Source organism: Pipistrellus hanaki, assembly GCF_964339955.1.
Source record: "Pipistrellus hanaki genome assembly, contig: SUPER_3_unloc_1, whole genome shotgun sequence".
In the NCBI taxonomy this organism is placed as follows: Eukaryota; Metazoa; Chordata; class Mammalia; order Chiroptera; family Vespertilionidae; genus Pipistrellus; species Pipistrellus hanaki.
Window position 1 is genome coordinate 265,480 of NW_028182305.1, and position 17,855 is coordinate 283,334.

At 62.3% G+C, this 17,855-nt stretch overlaps 1 protein-coding gene across 1 annotated transcript in view; it reads left to right on the forward strand.

The window, feature by feature from the left end:
• Nucleotides 1-5,359, forward strand: part of LOC311620774 (cadherin EGF LAG seven-pass G-type receptor 1-like) — a gene marked incomplete at both ends in the record, with an annotated part of 63,267 nt that extends 57,908 nt beyond the window's left edge. Inside the window, one exon of the mRNA XM_084907519.1 lies at nt 5,298-5,359. Coding sequence (XP_084763645.1) covers nt 5,298-5,359 — 62 coding nt within the window. The remainder of the gene's footprint in view (nt 1-5,297) is intronic.
• Between the last annotated feature and the right edge of the window lie 12,496 nt (nt 5,360-17,855).

Here is a 17,855-nt window from a genome sequence, read left to right on the forward strand (position 1 = left end):
CAGCTTCCACAAGCTCAGCTTCCACAATGCTCAGCTCCCACAGGCTCAGCTCCTACAGGCTCAGCTCCCAGAATGCTCAGCTCTCACAGGCTCAGCTCCCAGAATGCTCAGCTCCCACAATGCTCAGCTCCACAGACCACCTGAGGGTCCCGGCTGAGGGTGGGTGAGGAGGACCGAGGGGCCTGTGCAGAGCCTGCCCAGCGCCTGCCGGGCACAGCCAGACGCGGTGGTGACCGGGCGGAACGTGGACGGAACAGGCCCCAACCCAGAGGCGGTACCAGCTCCGGCTCTGGGCGGCGGGCTCGGACCCTGAGCCCTGAGGAGCCATGGGCTCCGATCACGTGGAGCCCGGATCGGCCACAGCCCCGTCCCATCCCGGAGGCCGCCTGGGGGTGTGGAAATGGGGGGTCGCCCCCAGACGGGGTGCAGGGGCTGGACGGGGCTCCCCCTGAGGGACGGAGGCCCGGACCCCGGTCCCTGCCCCCGGCCCGGGCGGTGCGCTCAGCGGGCGTGACGGATGCCGTCTCCGCCCCGTTATTTCTGTCTCCGCGGCTATTTCGGGCCTGGATTCGGCTCGGCAATTAGAACTGTCACTGCGCTGGGGAAGGGGAGGCGGCGATCATTAGGAGCCGCAATCAGAGCGCGGGCAGCCTCAGTGGTGACAATGGTCACTAATCCTACATTCCGGGGCGGGTATTTATCTATTTTTGAACTTTTCGCTGATCAGCAGCAAGCTCTGGGCCCGACTTCCGTTTCCATCCGCATCTTTTCCGTTAAAAGTTTCCGAGGGGAAGGAGGAAGCCGCTTAAGTACCAACGTCAGCCCGGCTGGCGTGGCTCAGGGCTAAACCTCGAACTAGGAACCAGGAGGTCAGGGTTTGATTCCCGGTCAGAGCGCGCCCAGCCGGCTGCAGGCTCAGCCCCAGTGGGGGGCGTGCAGGAGGCAGCTGGTGGGTGATTCTCTCTCAGCATCAAAGTTCCAATCTCCCCCCCCCCCCTCTGACATCAATCCCATCTAATAAGAGGAATATGCTAATTATTCGTTACGCCATGAGGCATAATGACCCACCGTGTGACGACGGATCTCGGACCTGCAGGAGGATGGGCAGCCAACTCCGAGAGGGCGGAAGAGCTATGGGAGGGGGCAGGGCAGCAGCTATGGGGGGGGGGGGGTACAGGGGGAGCTACTGGAGGGGGCAGCGACCTGCTGGCACACAGATTCATGGGTAGGGCTGCCAGTAAAATGATATTAAATAAAGAAAACAAGAATCCAGACTGCCTTTGGCTTGTGAGCTTGTGTGTGTGTGTGTGTGTGTGTGTGTGTGTGGCAGGGGGGTGCGTGGCCTCGAATGGGGCACTGCTGCCCGGTGTGAGGGCGGGTGGGGCGGGGCTGAGACGGAGACGAGGCCTGGGTGGCACCAGGAAGACTCGGGGACCAGCCGTGTGGGGGCCTGCTCCCCACCCTGGCACCCTGTCCCTGTGGGCATGTGTGTCTCGCTGGCCGTGAGGAGCCCAGCCTTGCCCACCCCCCGGGCTGCTGGTGCCCTTCGGGGGTGAAAGGCGGCACTGGGCTCCATCGATATTTGGTGCCACTGGCCCGGAGCGGGAGGGGCTGGGGGCCTCACCTGCAGCCCCTCCCCCCCCAGACCCCAGACCCCCAGTCTCTCCGGCAGGAGGTGGGGAGGACAGAGCCATTCTCCGCCAGCCTGGCCCCTCGTCAGCGCGGACACACACACACACACACACACACACACACACACACCCCGCCCCGCACACACACACACACACACACACACACACCCCGCCCTGCACATCCTCCCCTCCCAGCGCGGGGCTAGGTGCCGCTCATTGCATTACGCGGTGTAGACACGATTTCAGCAATTACGGCGGCCAGATCCCGGCCTGCGCCGCATAATGAGCCCGAATCCGATTACCCTCAGGATTAACCGTCTGCCCCGGACTCCCGCCAGCGGCTGGCAAGGCAGTGCGGGCGCAGAGGGCTGCACCCCGGCCCAGGCCCAGGAGGAACCTGCTGAGGGTTCACCCCACACCCTGCACCTGGCACCCCGCACCTCATACCACACACCCTGCACCCCGCACCTCATACCACACACCCCGCACCCCGCACCTCATACCACACATCCTGCACCCCGCACCCCACCCCCCACACCTCATACCACACACCCTGCACCCCGCACCCCACCCCCCACACCTCATACCACACACCCTGCACCCCGCACCCCGCACCCCGCACCTCATACCACACACCCTGCACCTGGCACCCCGCACCTCATACCACACACCCTGCCCGCACCCCGCACCTCATACCACACACCCTGCACCCCGCACCCCGCACCCCGCACCTCATACCACACACCCTGCACCTGGCACCCCGCACCTCATACCACACACCCTGCACCCCGCACCCCGCACCCCGCACCTCATACCACACACCCTGCACCTGGCACCCCGCACCTCATACCACACACCCTGCCCGCACCCCGCACCTCATACCACACACCCTGCACCCCGCACCCTGCACCCCGCACCTCATACCACACACCCTGCACCCCGCACCTCGCACCCCATACCACACACTCTGCACCCCGCACCCGGCTCCTGGAACTGAGCACTGCGCACCCTGCACCCTGACCCGCACACCGGGCACCCCGCACCCCACACCCTGCACCCCTCTGCAGACGCACAGATTACCCTCGGGTTTAAGTCGGGGTTTGCTGGAATGTGTGACCACTTCGCACCTCTCTTGTCCCCGGAGGTGGCCGCTGTCCTCCCCCTGAGGCCCCCCTCAGCCTGCGCCCTCCTCCCCCGCTCACGGCCCGGGACCCTCGCCACCGGCGCGGATGGGGCAGCGGCGGCGGGCGCTGCGCTCGGAGGAGGAGAGCGAGGCTGGGAGGTTAATTGACTGGCCGAGGTCCCTGAATAATTCACAGCCTGGAAACAGGAATTAACTCTGCGCTCGGCCTCCGGCTCCCGAGTGTGTTAACCGTCCGCCCGCGTCTCCGGAGGCGGCAGAGCCGGTGCTGGCCTGCTCTGCAAAGCCCGGCCCCCAGAGAGGAGAAGGGATGTCTCACTGCGGGGGGCAGCCAAGTGAAGGATGCTCACCCGCACCCGCACACACACGCACACGTGCACGCACACACACATGCACGCACACACAGCACATGTGCATATGCACACTGCACGCACACACAACACATGTACATATGCACACCGCACGCACACACAGCACATGTACATATGCACACTGTACGTGTGCGTGCACACGTACATACACGTGTGCACACATGCGCGTGCATGCACACAGAGAGAAGGTGACTCTCCGGTGTCTCTGTGATGCTGACCCGCAGCCATGGAGTCCTGTCCTCAGGTCACCGGACGGCGCTCCCCACCCGAGGAGCCAGCGGGGAGAGGCAGACGGTACGGGGACGGTTTTTCAGGGAAAAGGAGAGGTCCGTGGACTTCAAAGAACTCACTGTAAACACACGGGTGTCCTCGGGGACCCCAGGCACAGCCCCCTCGCCTGCAGGGCCCTCCCACAGCCAACGCCCACGCCCAGGAGCGTCTGACAGACAGGCCCCGCCCCGGAGCACGGAGCGCCCGCCGCCTCCACGCACCGCGGCTGCCTGGCCTCGCTGGCGGGACGCGTCCTGGGGGGGCGCTCTTCCTCATTGTGAACGGGGTTTGCCCTCTGCTTCTGCTTGAAAGTAGGTTTTCCCGGAAAACAGAGGTTCTGTGACTCCGCCTTCACTCTCGCTGCGCCCCAGGTCCTGCGAGGGTGACGCGTGCTCCGTGCCACCCTCTCGGCTCTCCAGGACGCGGGCACCTCGCTGGCCAGCGAGGACCAGTCCCTTCTGTGCCGGTCAGTGCCCGTCCGTCCGTTTCACATTACCATCCGGCCCGGGGCTCCGTGCGTGCTCCGGGAACCGGGCACAGCGATGTGAACTGCACGGAGCAGGTAGACTAATAGTGGCTATTTTTAAAACGAAGAATAAATAGCGCCTTCCATCAGAACAGTGTGACGTTTTTACATCAGACCCGCAGAGAACGGCCCGGATCCGTCACGGAGGTGGCAGCCGTGTGCCCCGGGCCGGCCCCGGGCCGTTAGTGGGGCGGCCGAGCAGGCATTTGTAGACACGCTGGCATCGGCGTCAGCTCCCCTGGCAGGGGAGAGGGACCTCAGCAGCCGGGGGCCTGTCTGGCCAGGTTCGGGGGGACTGGTCTGGGCCCCGCCAAGCTTGCAGGGAGCTGGCTTATATGGTCAGAAGGCCCCGCCCCTGGTCCCTGATTGGTTGGTCCTCATGCAAATGCGGGCTCCAAACCCTGGCCATTGGATTGGCCCCAAAGGCACTTTGGCTATAGCTGGGCAGCTCTGATTGGCTGGGGGAAACCTCCGTCCTCTTGGTTGACAGGATTTCAGTACCTGCTCTGCAGCAGTGGCTCCCAGCCTTCCTGATGCTGTGACCCTTTAACGCAGCTCCTCCTGTGGTGGCCACCCCAGCCATAACATCATTTTCGTTGCTACTTCCGAGCTGTGATTTTGTTGCTGTTATGAATCGTCATGTAAATATCGATATCTGTCTTTTCCGATGGTCTTAGGCTCCACAGCAGCGGTTCCCGACCTGTGGGCCGCGACCTGAGAACCACAGGCTCGCCTAAGACCATCGGGAAACACGGTGTGCCTGGGAGGGAGGCCGGTGCAGACATGGCCGCCAGGGCCTGGAAGGACCTGGAAGAGCAGCTGTGAGGTGGGAACAGAACATGAGCCAGGAGAGGAGGCAGGGGCCCGCTCCCTGCCCTTGGCGCCATCCCAGCAGCCCCGGGGCCTGCCGGAGCGTGTCCTGGGTGAGGCTGGGTGGGAGCGAGCGTGTGGAAGTGGGTGGCGGGAGGAGGAGGCCCGCAGGGCTCTGCCGGGACGGGGAGGGCAGGAGCCCCGGCCTCGGAGCAGCCCCGGGGATGGATGGGCCCGCTTCTCCCGCGTCTTGTTCCGGGAACACGGGCTGCTTGTCGCCATTGATCATCCTCCGAGCACGCCGCGCGTTTGATTTTATCGCCGTGTTTTATTGGAGATACGGGGATCTAAGGCAGCAATGAAATCCACATCCATCTCCCTCCTTCCCGCCGACTGCGAGCCGGGCCGCTCCCCGTGGGGTCGGGGCCGGTCCGTGTCCCGGGAGGTCCAGCCGAGCAGGAGCCCGGCTCAGCACCCCCAGCGTGAGGCCGGGGTCAGAGGCATCACCCACAGGACCCCTGTGGCCCCCCCCCCCTCTGTGCCAACAGGACCCGACCTCCCTGGTCAGAGGCAGCATGGGGTCCAGAGGAAGAGCCGGGAGGCCACATGAGGGTCCACAGCGTTTTTATACAAAAGCGTCGTAGCTCGTTAAAGTGTTTCAAACGAAAGACAAGAGTCAGGAGGGAAGAGCGTGCTCAGCCCCGTGGCCGGCTGGGGGTCCCGGGGAGGCCGGTTTTTGAAAGTTGTTATTGTTACTGATGTCAGAGCGGAAAGGAGGAGAGACAACATCCAGGGTGAAAGAGCACCATCGGTCGGCTGCCTCCTGCACGCCCCCCAGTGGGGATGGAGCCCCCAACCCTGGCATGTGCCCCTGCTGGGAATTGAACCCTAACCCCCTGGTTCACAGGTCAACGCTAACCACTGAGCCACATGGGCTGGACACAATAAGCCTGTTTTTAACATCTAACGACTCCCGGCTGCACCATCGCACAGGCAGGCGAGGGAGCGGTTTGCTGTTTCCAAACCTCAAACCAAGAAGCAAGAAGCGATGGTCCCCCAAGTCCTGGTGTCCCCTCTGGCTTGTGGGGGGCCGAGCAGATTCCTGTGGGTGACCCGTGCCCTCCCTGCTGCCGGCAGGACCGGAATACACGCTCCTGTGACTCAGCCGTGTCCCCGCCGAGCGGGCTGCAGCCGTGACAGCGGCCCAGACCTCCCGGCTGTCCGACTTCACAGCGGCAGAGGCAGCGGCAGCCTCCGGCCGGCCGGGGGAAGGGTCTAAGGGGGCCTGGGGCACCTCTCAGTGGAGTGGGCTCCACCAGACACTGCCCAGGGCCCCCCGAGGGAGTGTCGGGGGGCTGCCCCTCGCCCTCGCCCATGGCACCGCCTGGTCCCTCCGTCCTGGTGCCGCCCGGGCGCTCCCGGTGCCGCCGGCACGGCCATCAGGAGTCCCGCCTTCCCTCACACCCGCCCTTCCTTCCCATCCAGGCCGCGCACAGAGGCCTGTGACGGCCGTGGTGACGGGGAACCCGGAGGGAGGACCCGCACGCAGCGGCTGGAGGGCGCCTGACTTTTAAAAATACATGATCGATCCGTCTGGGAAAGCCTCCTCCGCTTCTCAGAAAACTAATCCCCCGCGTGGCTATCACTCACGGCATCTATGTTTTTAATCCGTTTTATGCGGGGACCCGCCGGCTCTCTGACGGGCAAGCCCGGGGCGAGGAGCCACCGGCATCTGGGACGGGGTCCCTGTTCTGTCTTTAAAAAAAAATATGTTTCTATTGATGTCAGAGAGGAGGGGAGAGGGAGAGGGACAGAAACATCAGAGATGAGAGAGAATGACTGACCAGCTGCCTCCTGCACACCCCCCACCCGGATCCAGCCCACAGCCCGGGCCTGTGCCCTGACCGGAAATTGAACTGTGACCTGGTTCATAGGTCGACGCTAACCATTGGGCCGCCGGCAGGGATGTGTGGACTCGGACGTTTTGCGCGTTCCCGAGCCTCCTGCCGCGCCTCGCTCTCACACGGCGCCGGCGCCGGCTGGAACTGGTTTCTGTGGGGAAGGGGATCCAGACAAGCTTTCCTTCGGGCACGCCTGCCCGCCCCCAGCCTGCGGTGCCGGGTTCAGGCCTCTCACCGGGAGCCGCCTGGGCTTCGCCAGGTGCCCAGCGCTGCCTCCGTCCGGGACCTAACGGGCCTCCCCCCCGCGGCCACGTCCCCGGCCGCCCTGTCTCTCAGCCTCGCTGTTCCCGTGACCGGAGAGTCTGGGGCGCAGAGGGTCGCCCAGCCTGGCTCCCCGGGCTCCTGTCACACCAGACGGGGCTACGGCTTCCGGAGACAACGCCCCGAGGGCCCCCGCCATCGCAGCCTGGTGCCCCTTTCCCTCACAGAAACGGTTCGGGCCGCCGCGGGCTCAGCGCGGAGCGAAGGCACACGCCTCGGGGGCACCGGGGCCGTGGCTGCGGGTTCGATGCCCACGCGGCCAAGCCGCTGGTTTCTGTTCCCAAACCTGCTGTTCGGCTCTGTCCTGCGTCCAGCCGCCGCTCGGGGACAGCTGCTGCCCGGAGGGAGGGCATTCTCTCTCTCTCTCTCTCTCTCCCATCGACGTCTCTGTCTCCCTCCCCCCCCTTCCGCGCTCTCTAAAGCTCGGTGGGAAACACCCTCGGTGAGGATGCACAGACACCATGGGCGGGTGAGATTAGAAATGTTGCTTGTTAACACTGCGCTCCCGGCTGCCTGGGTGTGACGGAGCAGGAAGTGGTTCACACGGGTCAGCGATGACCACACGTCTCCCCGTGAACGTCTGTCCGCCCCTCCGCCCCCGCTCCGGGCTGTCTGCTGCCCCCATGGGGCCGGTCTGTGCGGGCGCCTCCCTCCCACGCGTGTCCGCCGGGAGAGCATCCCCGATGGCCTCGCTCTCGAGCGCCCAGCGCGGCTCAGCCGGCCCGGCCGTGGCTCTGTCCGCGCGGCTGCACTGGTGGCGTGTTCCCGGCGATTTCCTCGGCCGGCCTTCCGGACCGCCCTCGCCACGCTGAGGGCATCAGCGGGTCACCACCCAGCTCTCCTGGCATCTGTCTGAGCTTCACCCCGAGACGCCTGCTAATTCATGTTTACAACCTCCAACCCGCTCTTCACGGAGGGAGCTCTGACAGCCTTCTGCACACCCCCCCCCCCCCCCCCACTGCTTCTCGTCCGATTGTACATGAGAGCGCACCTCAATCATCTCTCTGAACGCCGGCACCTGCTCATTCTGAAGCTTTTATTTGTCTTTATATGAAGGTTCATTTTCTCGGTTATATTTCCCAGGATTATGTTTTAAATCTGGATAAATTACTCTTTGATGTTTAAGTACAATGACAATAATCAAGAGTATATAATCCTATCTAATAAAGAGGGGATATACAAATTGACTGTCACCCCATCACAAAGATGGCGGTGCCCACGTGGAGGCTGGGTTTGCATGGTGGGGCTTGATGGGAGCCCTGAAGCCTCACCCCCTGTCCAGCGCCAGGCCAGGGGACCTGAGGCTGTGCCCCCACCCAGCAGGGTCTGAATCTCGCCCAATGGGGGTGGGGCCGGCTGGGGCTGGGTCTCGTGGCATTTTGAGGTGCTGCGGGTGGTTGGGGACTTGACTCTGGGTCCCACAGTGCACCCCAGACTCTGACAGGAGGGAGATTTTCATATACGTTTTACTAATTTTCTTTCATCTCTGACACTTCTATATTAGAGAAAGCGCAAATAGCAATATTAAAATATTTCCTCTAATCCCGTTAATGGGCATGGATTTTGTGCCCCGGGCCACTAGTAGTCTGATAGAAAAGGTAGAAGAAGACATTACTATGTTATTTAGCCCACTGGTGTGCCAAGGCAGGTCCCGTGTCAAAGGAGCCACGCGTGTCGATGGTGGGCGAGACGGGCCACGAGCTGGCTGGCCGGCTCGGGGCGGCCTGCCGTGGCCACAGGAGGTCTGAGGGAGAGCGTCCGGTGAGAACGCCGAAGGGGCACGTGTCCCCGGGTGTCCTCAGGACCCTCCCGGGCCGTGGTCTGTGCGGCTGAGTGGACACGCCTGCCCCCAGGGGTCAGGGCGGCTGGTCGCTTCCCTTTCCCATCCCGCTTCCCATCCCCCTCACCCCCCAGACACACAGCTGTGTCCACAGACCCCACCGACCCCACACACCCCACAGACCCCACAGATTCCACAGACCCCACAGGCCCCACCCACAGACCCCACAGACCCCACCCACAGACCCCACCGACCCCACCGACCCCACACACCCCACAGACCCCACCAACCCCACACACCCCACAGGCCCCACCCACAGACCCCACACACCCCACAGACCCCACAGACCCCACACACCCCACACACCCCACAGACCCCACAGGCCCCACAGACCCCACAGATTCCACAGACCCCACAGACCCCACAGGCCCCACCCACACACCCCACAGACCCCACACACCCCACAGACCCCTCTCAGACCCCACAGATTCCACAGACCCCACAGGCCCCACCCACAGACCCCACAGACCCCACAGGCCCCACCCACAGACCCCACAGACCCCACAGGCCCCACCCACAGACCCCACAGACCCCACAGGCCCCACCCACAGACCCCACAGACCACACCGATCCCACAGACTCCACACACCCCACAGACCCCACACCACACACCCCACACACCCCACACCACACACCCCACAGACCCCACACACAGACCTCACAGACCCCGCAGACCCCACACACCCCCTCCCTGTTGCTGTCCTTATATGAGTAGCTGCCTGTTCACCGTCCGGCCCCCACCGTGTGAAAGAAGCAGCTGTCCGTCATGTCACTTTTCATCCAATCCCAGCGGCTCCCCGCTCGGCTTTCTCCCGCCTCCCTCATCTGTCACCAACGGCTTTCCTGTGACCCACTTACTTCCCCTCTTTGGATGGAAATTTATAAAAATAGGTGAAGCCCGCCACTCTCCAGAGCATTGTCTCACTCCGCCGAGACTCTGCTTCCCGGCAATGTCGACAGTTTGGCTCAAATAGACTCGCAAAAGAGTTTGCAGTCTGAGTGCTGTTTGTACGTTAACACCATAAAGACAGACACGGAGGCCGGGGAAGAGGCAGGTCCCCTGGGGGAGAGTTCTAACTGATCGGCACCTTCCCCCCCCTCCGACGTGGGTGGTCCCGCCGTCAGCGTGGGCCAAGCCCCGCGACCTCCATCCGTCCCCGCAGGACAGGCGGCCGGGGAGGAGAGGCTGGGCGGTGAGAAGCCGCAGGCACACCCCAGCCGGGCGCTAGTGGTCCCGCCCCGGTGGCTGGTCAGCCGGACGGCAGGAGCCCCGATGGGACGGGATGAGGATGTGAACTCACGTCTGCGACCTCCTCCCAGACCCACGGCCGGATTCATCCTGAGGAGCACACCAGACAGGTCCCCACTGTGACACCCATCCTCCTCCCTCCCGGGTATCACGGCCGTCCAGACAAGGGACATCGGCCTGGCGGCGTGGCTCCGAGGCTGAGCATCCACCTATGAACCAGGAGTCAGGGTTCAATTCCCAGTCGGGGCACATGCCCAGGTGGTGGGCTTGATCCCGAGTGCGGGGCAGGCAGGAGGCGGCTTATCCATGATTCTCTCTCACTGTTGTTGCTTCTATTTCTCTCTCTCCCTTCCCTTCCTCTCTGACATCAACAGAAATTTTTTTAAATGGATAGAACTGCAAGTATCTACACTGATAAAAGAGAAATATGCAAACTGACCATAACTTCTTGATGCCCACCAGCCAATCAGGAGTTGGTATGCAAATGAACCCAACAAAAAAAAAACCCGGTAGGTTAATTTGCATATGCAGGCACTGAGTGGCTGCAGGCCGGACGCTTGTGTCATCAGGCGTTCATCAGGCGTTCTGCAGCCCCCGGCCGCTCTGGGCCTCTGGGCAGCGTGGCGGGGGGGGGGGGGGGGGGGGGGGGGGGGAGTTGGCGTAGAACGGCGGCTCCGCGCCCGGATCGAAGGCGATGCTGACAGCCAGGGGAAGGAAGGCCCATTCTTGCACAAACCTTTGTGCATGGTCCCCTGGGAATAGGTAGATCCACAGCGAGAGCCCGGGCTTGCACTGACCCTCCAGCAGCTCCCCGCACAGGCAGCCGATCACGAGGGGACGGTGCTGTGAGGGGCATCATCCAGTCCACGGAGCCTCCCAACAACAGCCGTGCACACGACTCCCAAAGTCCCGCGGGACGTTCCCTCAGACCACCTTCTGGTGTTAGCGCGTCCCCTGTTATTTTACAGGATCTCAGGCAGGCGAAGCAGGTTCACTGCCAAAGGAATGAAATTAGAAATCAGCAACGGGAAATCTCTGGAAAATCCTCCACGTATTTGGATACGAAATACTAAGTAATTACACACATCTAAGTCATTCATGGGCCAAAGAAGACATGTGAAGGGAATGACGGTGTTTTCGGAACTGGATGGAAACTGCACGCAGCTAAAGCCATAATTGGTGTGCGTGGGAGGATTGTGGTGGTGATAACATTATCTCAGCAGACAGTAAATAAAAGTATTCAGAAAATTCCATATCCATTTCTGGTCCTATAGAATAAAGAGGTAATATGCAAATTGACCTTCACGCTTTCACAAGATGGCTGCCTACAACCAGGCTGAGGGGGGCAGTAAGAGATGATCAGGCCAGAGGGCAGGGTGGGGAGGCCAGTGCAGGGCTACTAGGCTGGTGTGGGGGGGCAGTTGGGAGTGACCAGACTGGCTGGGGGTGGGGGGTCAGTTAGGGGTGATCAGGCTGGCAGGGGGGACAGTTAGGGGTGACCAGGCAGGCAGGCAGGTGAGCGATTAGGAGCCAGTGGTCCAGGATTGTGAGAGGGATTGTGCTCGGCAGTTGGACATCCCCTAAGGGGTCCCGGATTGGAGAGGGTGCAGGCTGGGGGGGAACCCCCCTCCCATGCATGAATTTCATGCACCGGCCTCTAGTATATATATAAAACCTGCAAACGCTAGGCAGGAAGGGCAGTTCCTGTGTGAACCCTTCGCCTGACATGATGGTGAGAGATGGAGAGGTTTCCTTCTTCGGTCAGACATGAGCCCAGGGTGTCTGTTCCCACCACTTATTCTGAATCCTGTGCTAGAAGTGCTGGCCAATGCAATAAGGCAAGGGGGGGAAAAAGCATTCAGATTTGGAAGGAAGAAAGGCAACTGTATTTATTCATGGATGCTAGGACTGTGTATAAGGAATCTGATGGAGTCAACAAAGGCGGTACTCGATCGAGTATCTAAGTTTATCAAGGTCCCGGGACACAAGGCCAGCATGAAAATCTGATGGAATCCTCCATTCTAAGGGCAAACAATCAGAGCTGTTTAAAAACATTTAGAAGCAATACCCAAAATGCCACTTCACGTAGCACCAAAACAGAATACATGTGGCAAATGACGAGGAAGACCCATACATGGAAAACTATAAAATATTGCTCAGAGAAATCAAACAAGACCCAAGTGGAGAGGTAGAGTCCAGGGGTCAGAAGGCTCAACACTGTTAAGTGACAATTATCCCCCAAATTAATTTACACTTCACATGAAACTCCAATAAAAACCCAGCAGTCTTCCTCAGAGAAATTGACAAACTGATTCTAAAACTCAAGTGGAAATAACAAATGATTTAGAAAAGTCAAAACGTTCTTAATGAAAAAAGGCTAGAGGGCTGACACCACACTTCCAGACTAAAGCCCCGCCATGGAGAGAGCGTGTCTGAACACGGACACGCAGGTCGGCTGCACAGACAGAGCCCAGACACGGCCAGCAGACACTGTCGACTAATTTTTAAAACGTGTTCTTGTTGATTTCAGAGGGAGAAAGGAAGAGAGGGAGCGTTGGAAACACCAATGATGATCGGCCGCCTCCTGCACGCCCCCTCCTGGGGACCGAGCCCACAGCCCGGGCCTGTGCCCGACGGCAGTCAGACCGTGACCTCCCGGTTCCGAGGGACGCGCAGCCCCGCGCACGCTGGCCTGGGTGTCCGCCGAGGCGCAGAGAACAGGAGAACAGCTCGTTTTTCACATAAATGGTGCCCGGGCCCCAGAGTATCCATTCTGGGGAGAAATTAGCTTGTCTCGGCAGCCCGCGCTATGTACAAAAACGAACCAAAACCAGCCGCAGACCGGAATGTAAAACCCGACACGGCACACCTTCCAGAGCAGTGTTCCCCAAAGTGTGGTGCGCGCACCCCCAGGGGTGCGGGAAGAGTCTGGTGGGGGTACGCGTTGCACCGGAGTTTGGTGGGGATACGCACTGCACCGAGCTTAGCTGCGCCTGATTCTGCGTTCTCATGAGTGCGAGGGGCCCTCGGTGTTACTGAGATTATAGAAGGGGTGCACATCCGTCAGAAGTTCGGGAAACACTGCTCTAGAGGAAGTCGTTCCTGAAAACTCCCTGGTGTCGGGCTGGGCCGGCGGTCGGCACACTCCTCCGTCCACAGAGCCAAATACCAGCAGGACAACGACTGACTGACATTTCTTTTGAGAGCCACGTTTTTCAAACTTAAACTTCCTCTAAATTGACTCGCCCAGGCCGTGGTGTTTTGTGGAAGAGCCACCCTCAAGGGGCCAAAGAGCCGCACGTGGCTCGCGGGCCGTGGTTTGCCGATCACAGGGCTAGGCCAGCATTTCTTAACCACGGCCCCGGGGGTGTGACCCACGGGAGAGGGTCCGTGAGCGGGACTTGGAGAGCCACTCCCAGCGGCACCGCTGGGACCACGCAGACACTCCGTGTCCAAGGGGAGGTGTGAGTCCAGATCATGCCAGGAACTGCCAGAAACCGAGAACACCGGCAACTCAGTAAAACAATGGCGGGCCCCGGGGAAGTGTCTATTTGCATATACGCAAATGAGCAGATGAAAAGATTCTTACATCATCAGTCATTAGGGAAATGCAGATTAAAATCCCCTAGATGCCACTTCACACCCGTCAGGGTGATGATAATTAAAGAAGGCACGCTCCCCCCGGGCGAGGCAGGAACTCAGAGCAGAGTGGGGGAGGGGGGAGGGAAGAGGGGGAGGGGGGAAGGCCCAGAGTGGGGCAATCACGGTGACACTCACCCAGCAGGAAGGAACCCTGTTCGCAGAAAACTCACGCCTGCATGTTTGGCAGCTTCCTCCGCGAGCACCCAGGTGCCCACCAGGAGGTGGAGCCGGACCAGTGGCTGCGTCCCTGCCCTGGCCACGTCCCAGCAGGAGAAGCAGTGCCCTCGGTGCTGACACAGCAGCACGGGGGCCTCACACGGCCTCGGTGACACACGGCGGGAGACGAGCGGGAGGAGGCGGGGCTCCATGCTCTCGGAAAACTCGGAAGTGCACACGGAGGGCAAGAGCAGACGCTGCGGGTGCGGATGGCAGAGTGGGCCCAGGGCGGAGGGGTGGGGGTGTGGGCAGGGGTGGGAGGAGGGGCAGGAGAGGGGCCCTCACCGATGGGGCTCATTCTGTCCCTGCCTTTCAGTCCACGGGGAGGACGTGGCTGAGCCGCGCCCGGAAAGACCGCTCTGCTGTCTGCTCCCACCTGTTGTGTCTCACGTTTCAAAAACACGGAAGGAATTAGCCCCCGATGACGAGTTCTCACCAACCACAGACAGAGACACACACGCCGGGAGGGGCCGTGTCGAAGGTCACAAACGCGGATCCACAGACGCCGCAGTGCCATTCCCACCAACTCCGCACCTCGTGGCCGGAGCACGCACACGGCAGCGCCGACCACGCGTGTGGCCGGACGGCGAGGGGCCGGCCCGGGCCCCGGCACCCGCTCCGCCGAGAAGTGAAGGAAACCTCACGTGTTTAGAACTCCACGTGGCCGCCACAGCGAGGCCCTCACGCGGGTCCTTGTGGGGCCTAACAATTCTAGCTTTATAATTCCTTTTTACAAATCTCTGGAACGGAGAGGAGGAGTCAGGCCAGGGGCTCTGGCCTTCCTGGCGCTGCGCCCTGTAACACAGCTCCTCCTGTGGTGGCGACCCAGCCAGAGAGCCATCTCCGTGGCTGCTTCACAGCTGTGATTGTGCTGCTGTTATGAATCGTCATGTAAATACCTGTGTTTTCCATGGCCTTAGGCGACCCTGCTAGCAGCCCTCAAGCGTGTTCATTGCTGAAACGTTTAAAAGAAAGACTAACAGGGTGGGGTGGCTGGAGGGAGCCGAGGGGGAAGGGGGTCCAACAATAAAGATGAAAATAAGTGAAAAGAAAAAGTGAAACATAGAAACACTCGGCCTAGGAACCAGGAGGTCAGGGCTCGGTCCAGGCAGGGCACCTGCCCAGTAGGAGGGGTGCTGGGGCAGCCGATCCACGATTCTCTCTGTCACTGATGTTCCGTCTCTCTCTTCCTCTGAAACCAATAAAATACATTAAAAACAAATAAATGAAGACCAAGCAGGGCAGTGCACGCTGTGTCCTGAGGAGGGTAAGCTAGGAGTCCGGCCCAGAGGGGCCTGGGCCTGCCCCCCCCCCCCCGCTCCCCCAAGCGCCACCTCCCCACCCCCACCCGCATTCCTGGTGCACCCGAGGGCCCCGGAGCCCCTCAGAGCGCCAGGTCTCTCTGCCAGGCCTGCCGTCGGGTGGGGGACACCCGGGCCGCTCCCCTGCTCCCTGGGCACGGAGAGAGGAGGTGCACAGAGAAGGGGGTGCACAGAGAAGGGGGTGCACTTCACGTCCGCGGCTGCAGAATCCAGTCTGTCGTCCTGGCCCCATGTCAGAACCAGCCCGTCAACAACACGTGGCCACTCGGCTTCCCGTCTCCTAGCAACGGAGCCCAGTGCTCTGCTCCCCCCCCCACCCCCTCCCATTTCCTTCCCTCTCGGCCCGGCTCCCGAGCCATCAGCCGCCCTCACCTCGGCCCGGCTGGTCTTAGGGAGGAGACCCCCCGGCCCCTCGTCCATCCGGAGGCCCCACGTCCGGAGGCCCCACGTCCGGAGGCCCCACGTCCGGAGGCCTGTCCTGCTCCCGGTCCCGCTCCTCTCCTCTGCGCCCTCCTGGGTTCGGGGTACAAGGCCCGGCTCTTTCCCTCCCTGTCTCTGCAGGAGGCTCAGTCCGCAGGGCGAGCAGCCAGCACCCAGCTTCTCCCCAGCAGCCTCTGCTCCTGCCTCCTCCCAGGCCACCTGTGCCCACCCGGCTCCGCCTTCAGCTGCTCCTGCATCTCCTCCAGGCCCACCTGTGACCGCGCAGGTTGGATCCAGTCTCAGCAAGAGCCCTGCTGAGTCCCTGTAGCCAGAGGCCCCCCTCAACCTCTGACCAGAGTCCGAACCCCTACCCCTACCCCTACAACCACCCCCCCAACCCCTGTGACCTCTGACACCGGGGTCCGAACCCCTACCCCTACCCCTACAACCACCCCCCCAACCCCCATGACCTCTGACACCGGGGGCAGAACCCCATCCCTACCCCTACAACCACCCCCCAACCCCCCGTGACCTCTGACACCGGGGTCCGAACCCCTACCCCTACCCCTACAACCACCCCCCCAACCCCCGTGACCTCTGACACCGGGGGCAGAACCCCATCCCTACCCCTACAACCACCCCCCAACCCCCCGTGACCTCTGACACCGGGGTCCGAACCCCTACCCCTACCCCTACAACCACCCCCCCAACCCCCGTGACCTCTGACACCGGGGGCAGAACCCCATCCCTACCCCTACAACCACCCCCCAACCCCCCGTGACCTCTGACACAGGGGTCAGAACCCCATCCCTACCCCTACAACCACCACCCCCAACCCCCGTGACCTCTGACCGGGCGCCTGCAGCAGGAACCGTCAGGTGGTTCCTCCAGACCCCTCTTCCCGTCCCTCCAGGGACCCCCTCCTGCTGGACCCCACAGCCGGCCCACGCCGCGAACCCCGCCCCTGCGGTCCCCGCCCCTGTGGTCCCCGCCCCTGCGGTCCCCGCCGCGCTGAGGGCCCAGCACCACCTCCAGCCCGGCCCCTGAAGGTTTGTTCACCCTCCGGGGCTGCCCGAGGCCTCGGGGTCTGGGCTCCGGGATGCGTCCCTGAGCGCCATGTCCCCTCCGGCCCCACCCCCTGCCCGGGGCGCTCCCTGCCTGGACCCTCCACGACCTCTCCCAAGGCCAGGCAGACGGCCTGGGAGCAGGCCCCGCACACACTCACGGGGACAGAGCTCCGGGGGAAGAGAGTGAGCAGGAGCGGAGCACGAGGGGTGGGGACTAGCATTCTAGTCCTGTGTCCTGGGGTCCCACCAACACGTGACAGCCACTCCCCTGGGAGCTTCCTGCAACCCTGGTGTGTATGCTGTGCATCCCAATCTTACCCAGAGCCAAACACTCCCCACCCCACCCCACCCCACCCCACCACTGGGCACGGGCGCACTGGCTGTGTCTCCCATTTCCTCCTCCCCCCCCACCTGCTCGTTCCCGGCCGGAGAGCGCGGGTGCTGCTCCTGCCCGCACTGGCGCCCAGAGGTGAACGAGGGGCGGTCTGGGATCAGAGCGTCTGGAGGATCTGAGCATCGGAGGAGGGTGGGGTGTCAGGCCTGAGCTTCAGCAGATGGAAGGGGATCAAAGCGGAGGGAGAGGTCCTGGGCCCGGGGGTCCCGCCCAGCACCCCGGCCCTGCCCTGCCCGGAGGCTCTCCCTGGCCTGCAGTCCCCCGCCAGCCAGGGCGACGGGAGGGAGCGTGCTTTAATTAGACAGAAATAGAACGTTTATGAAAAACCAGCCTCTCGCCAGCGTGCTGCGGCGGCGGGGGCCCTGCTGGCCGCCAGCCTGCGCCTCGGCCCCAGCCTGCAGGGTTGTGCGTGCAGAGTGTGGTCTCTGTGTGCGTGCAGCCCGTGTGTGTGTGTGCATGCAGTTTGTGTGTGTGTGCAGCCAGTGTGTGTGTGTGCATGCAGTCTCTGTGTGTGTGCAGCTGGTGTGTGTGTGCATGCAGTTTGTGTGTGTGCATGCAGCCTGTGTGTATGTGTGGGGGTGTGTGTGTGCGCGTGCAGCATGTGGTCTCTGTGTGTGTGCAGCCTGTGTGTGTGTGCAGCATGTGGTCTGTGTGTGAAGCCTGTGTGTGTGTGCATGCAGCCTGTGTGTGTGCAGCCTGTGTGTGTGCATGCAGTCTGTGTGTGTGCAGCCTGT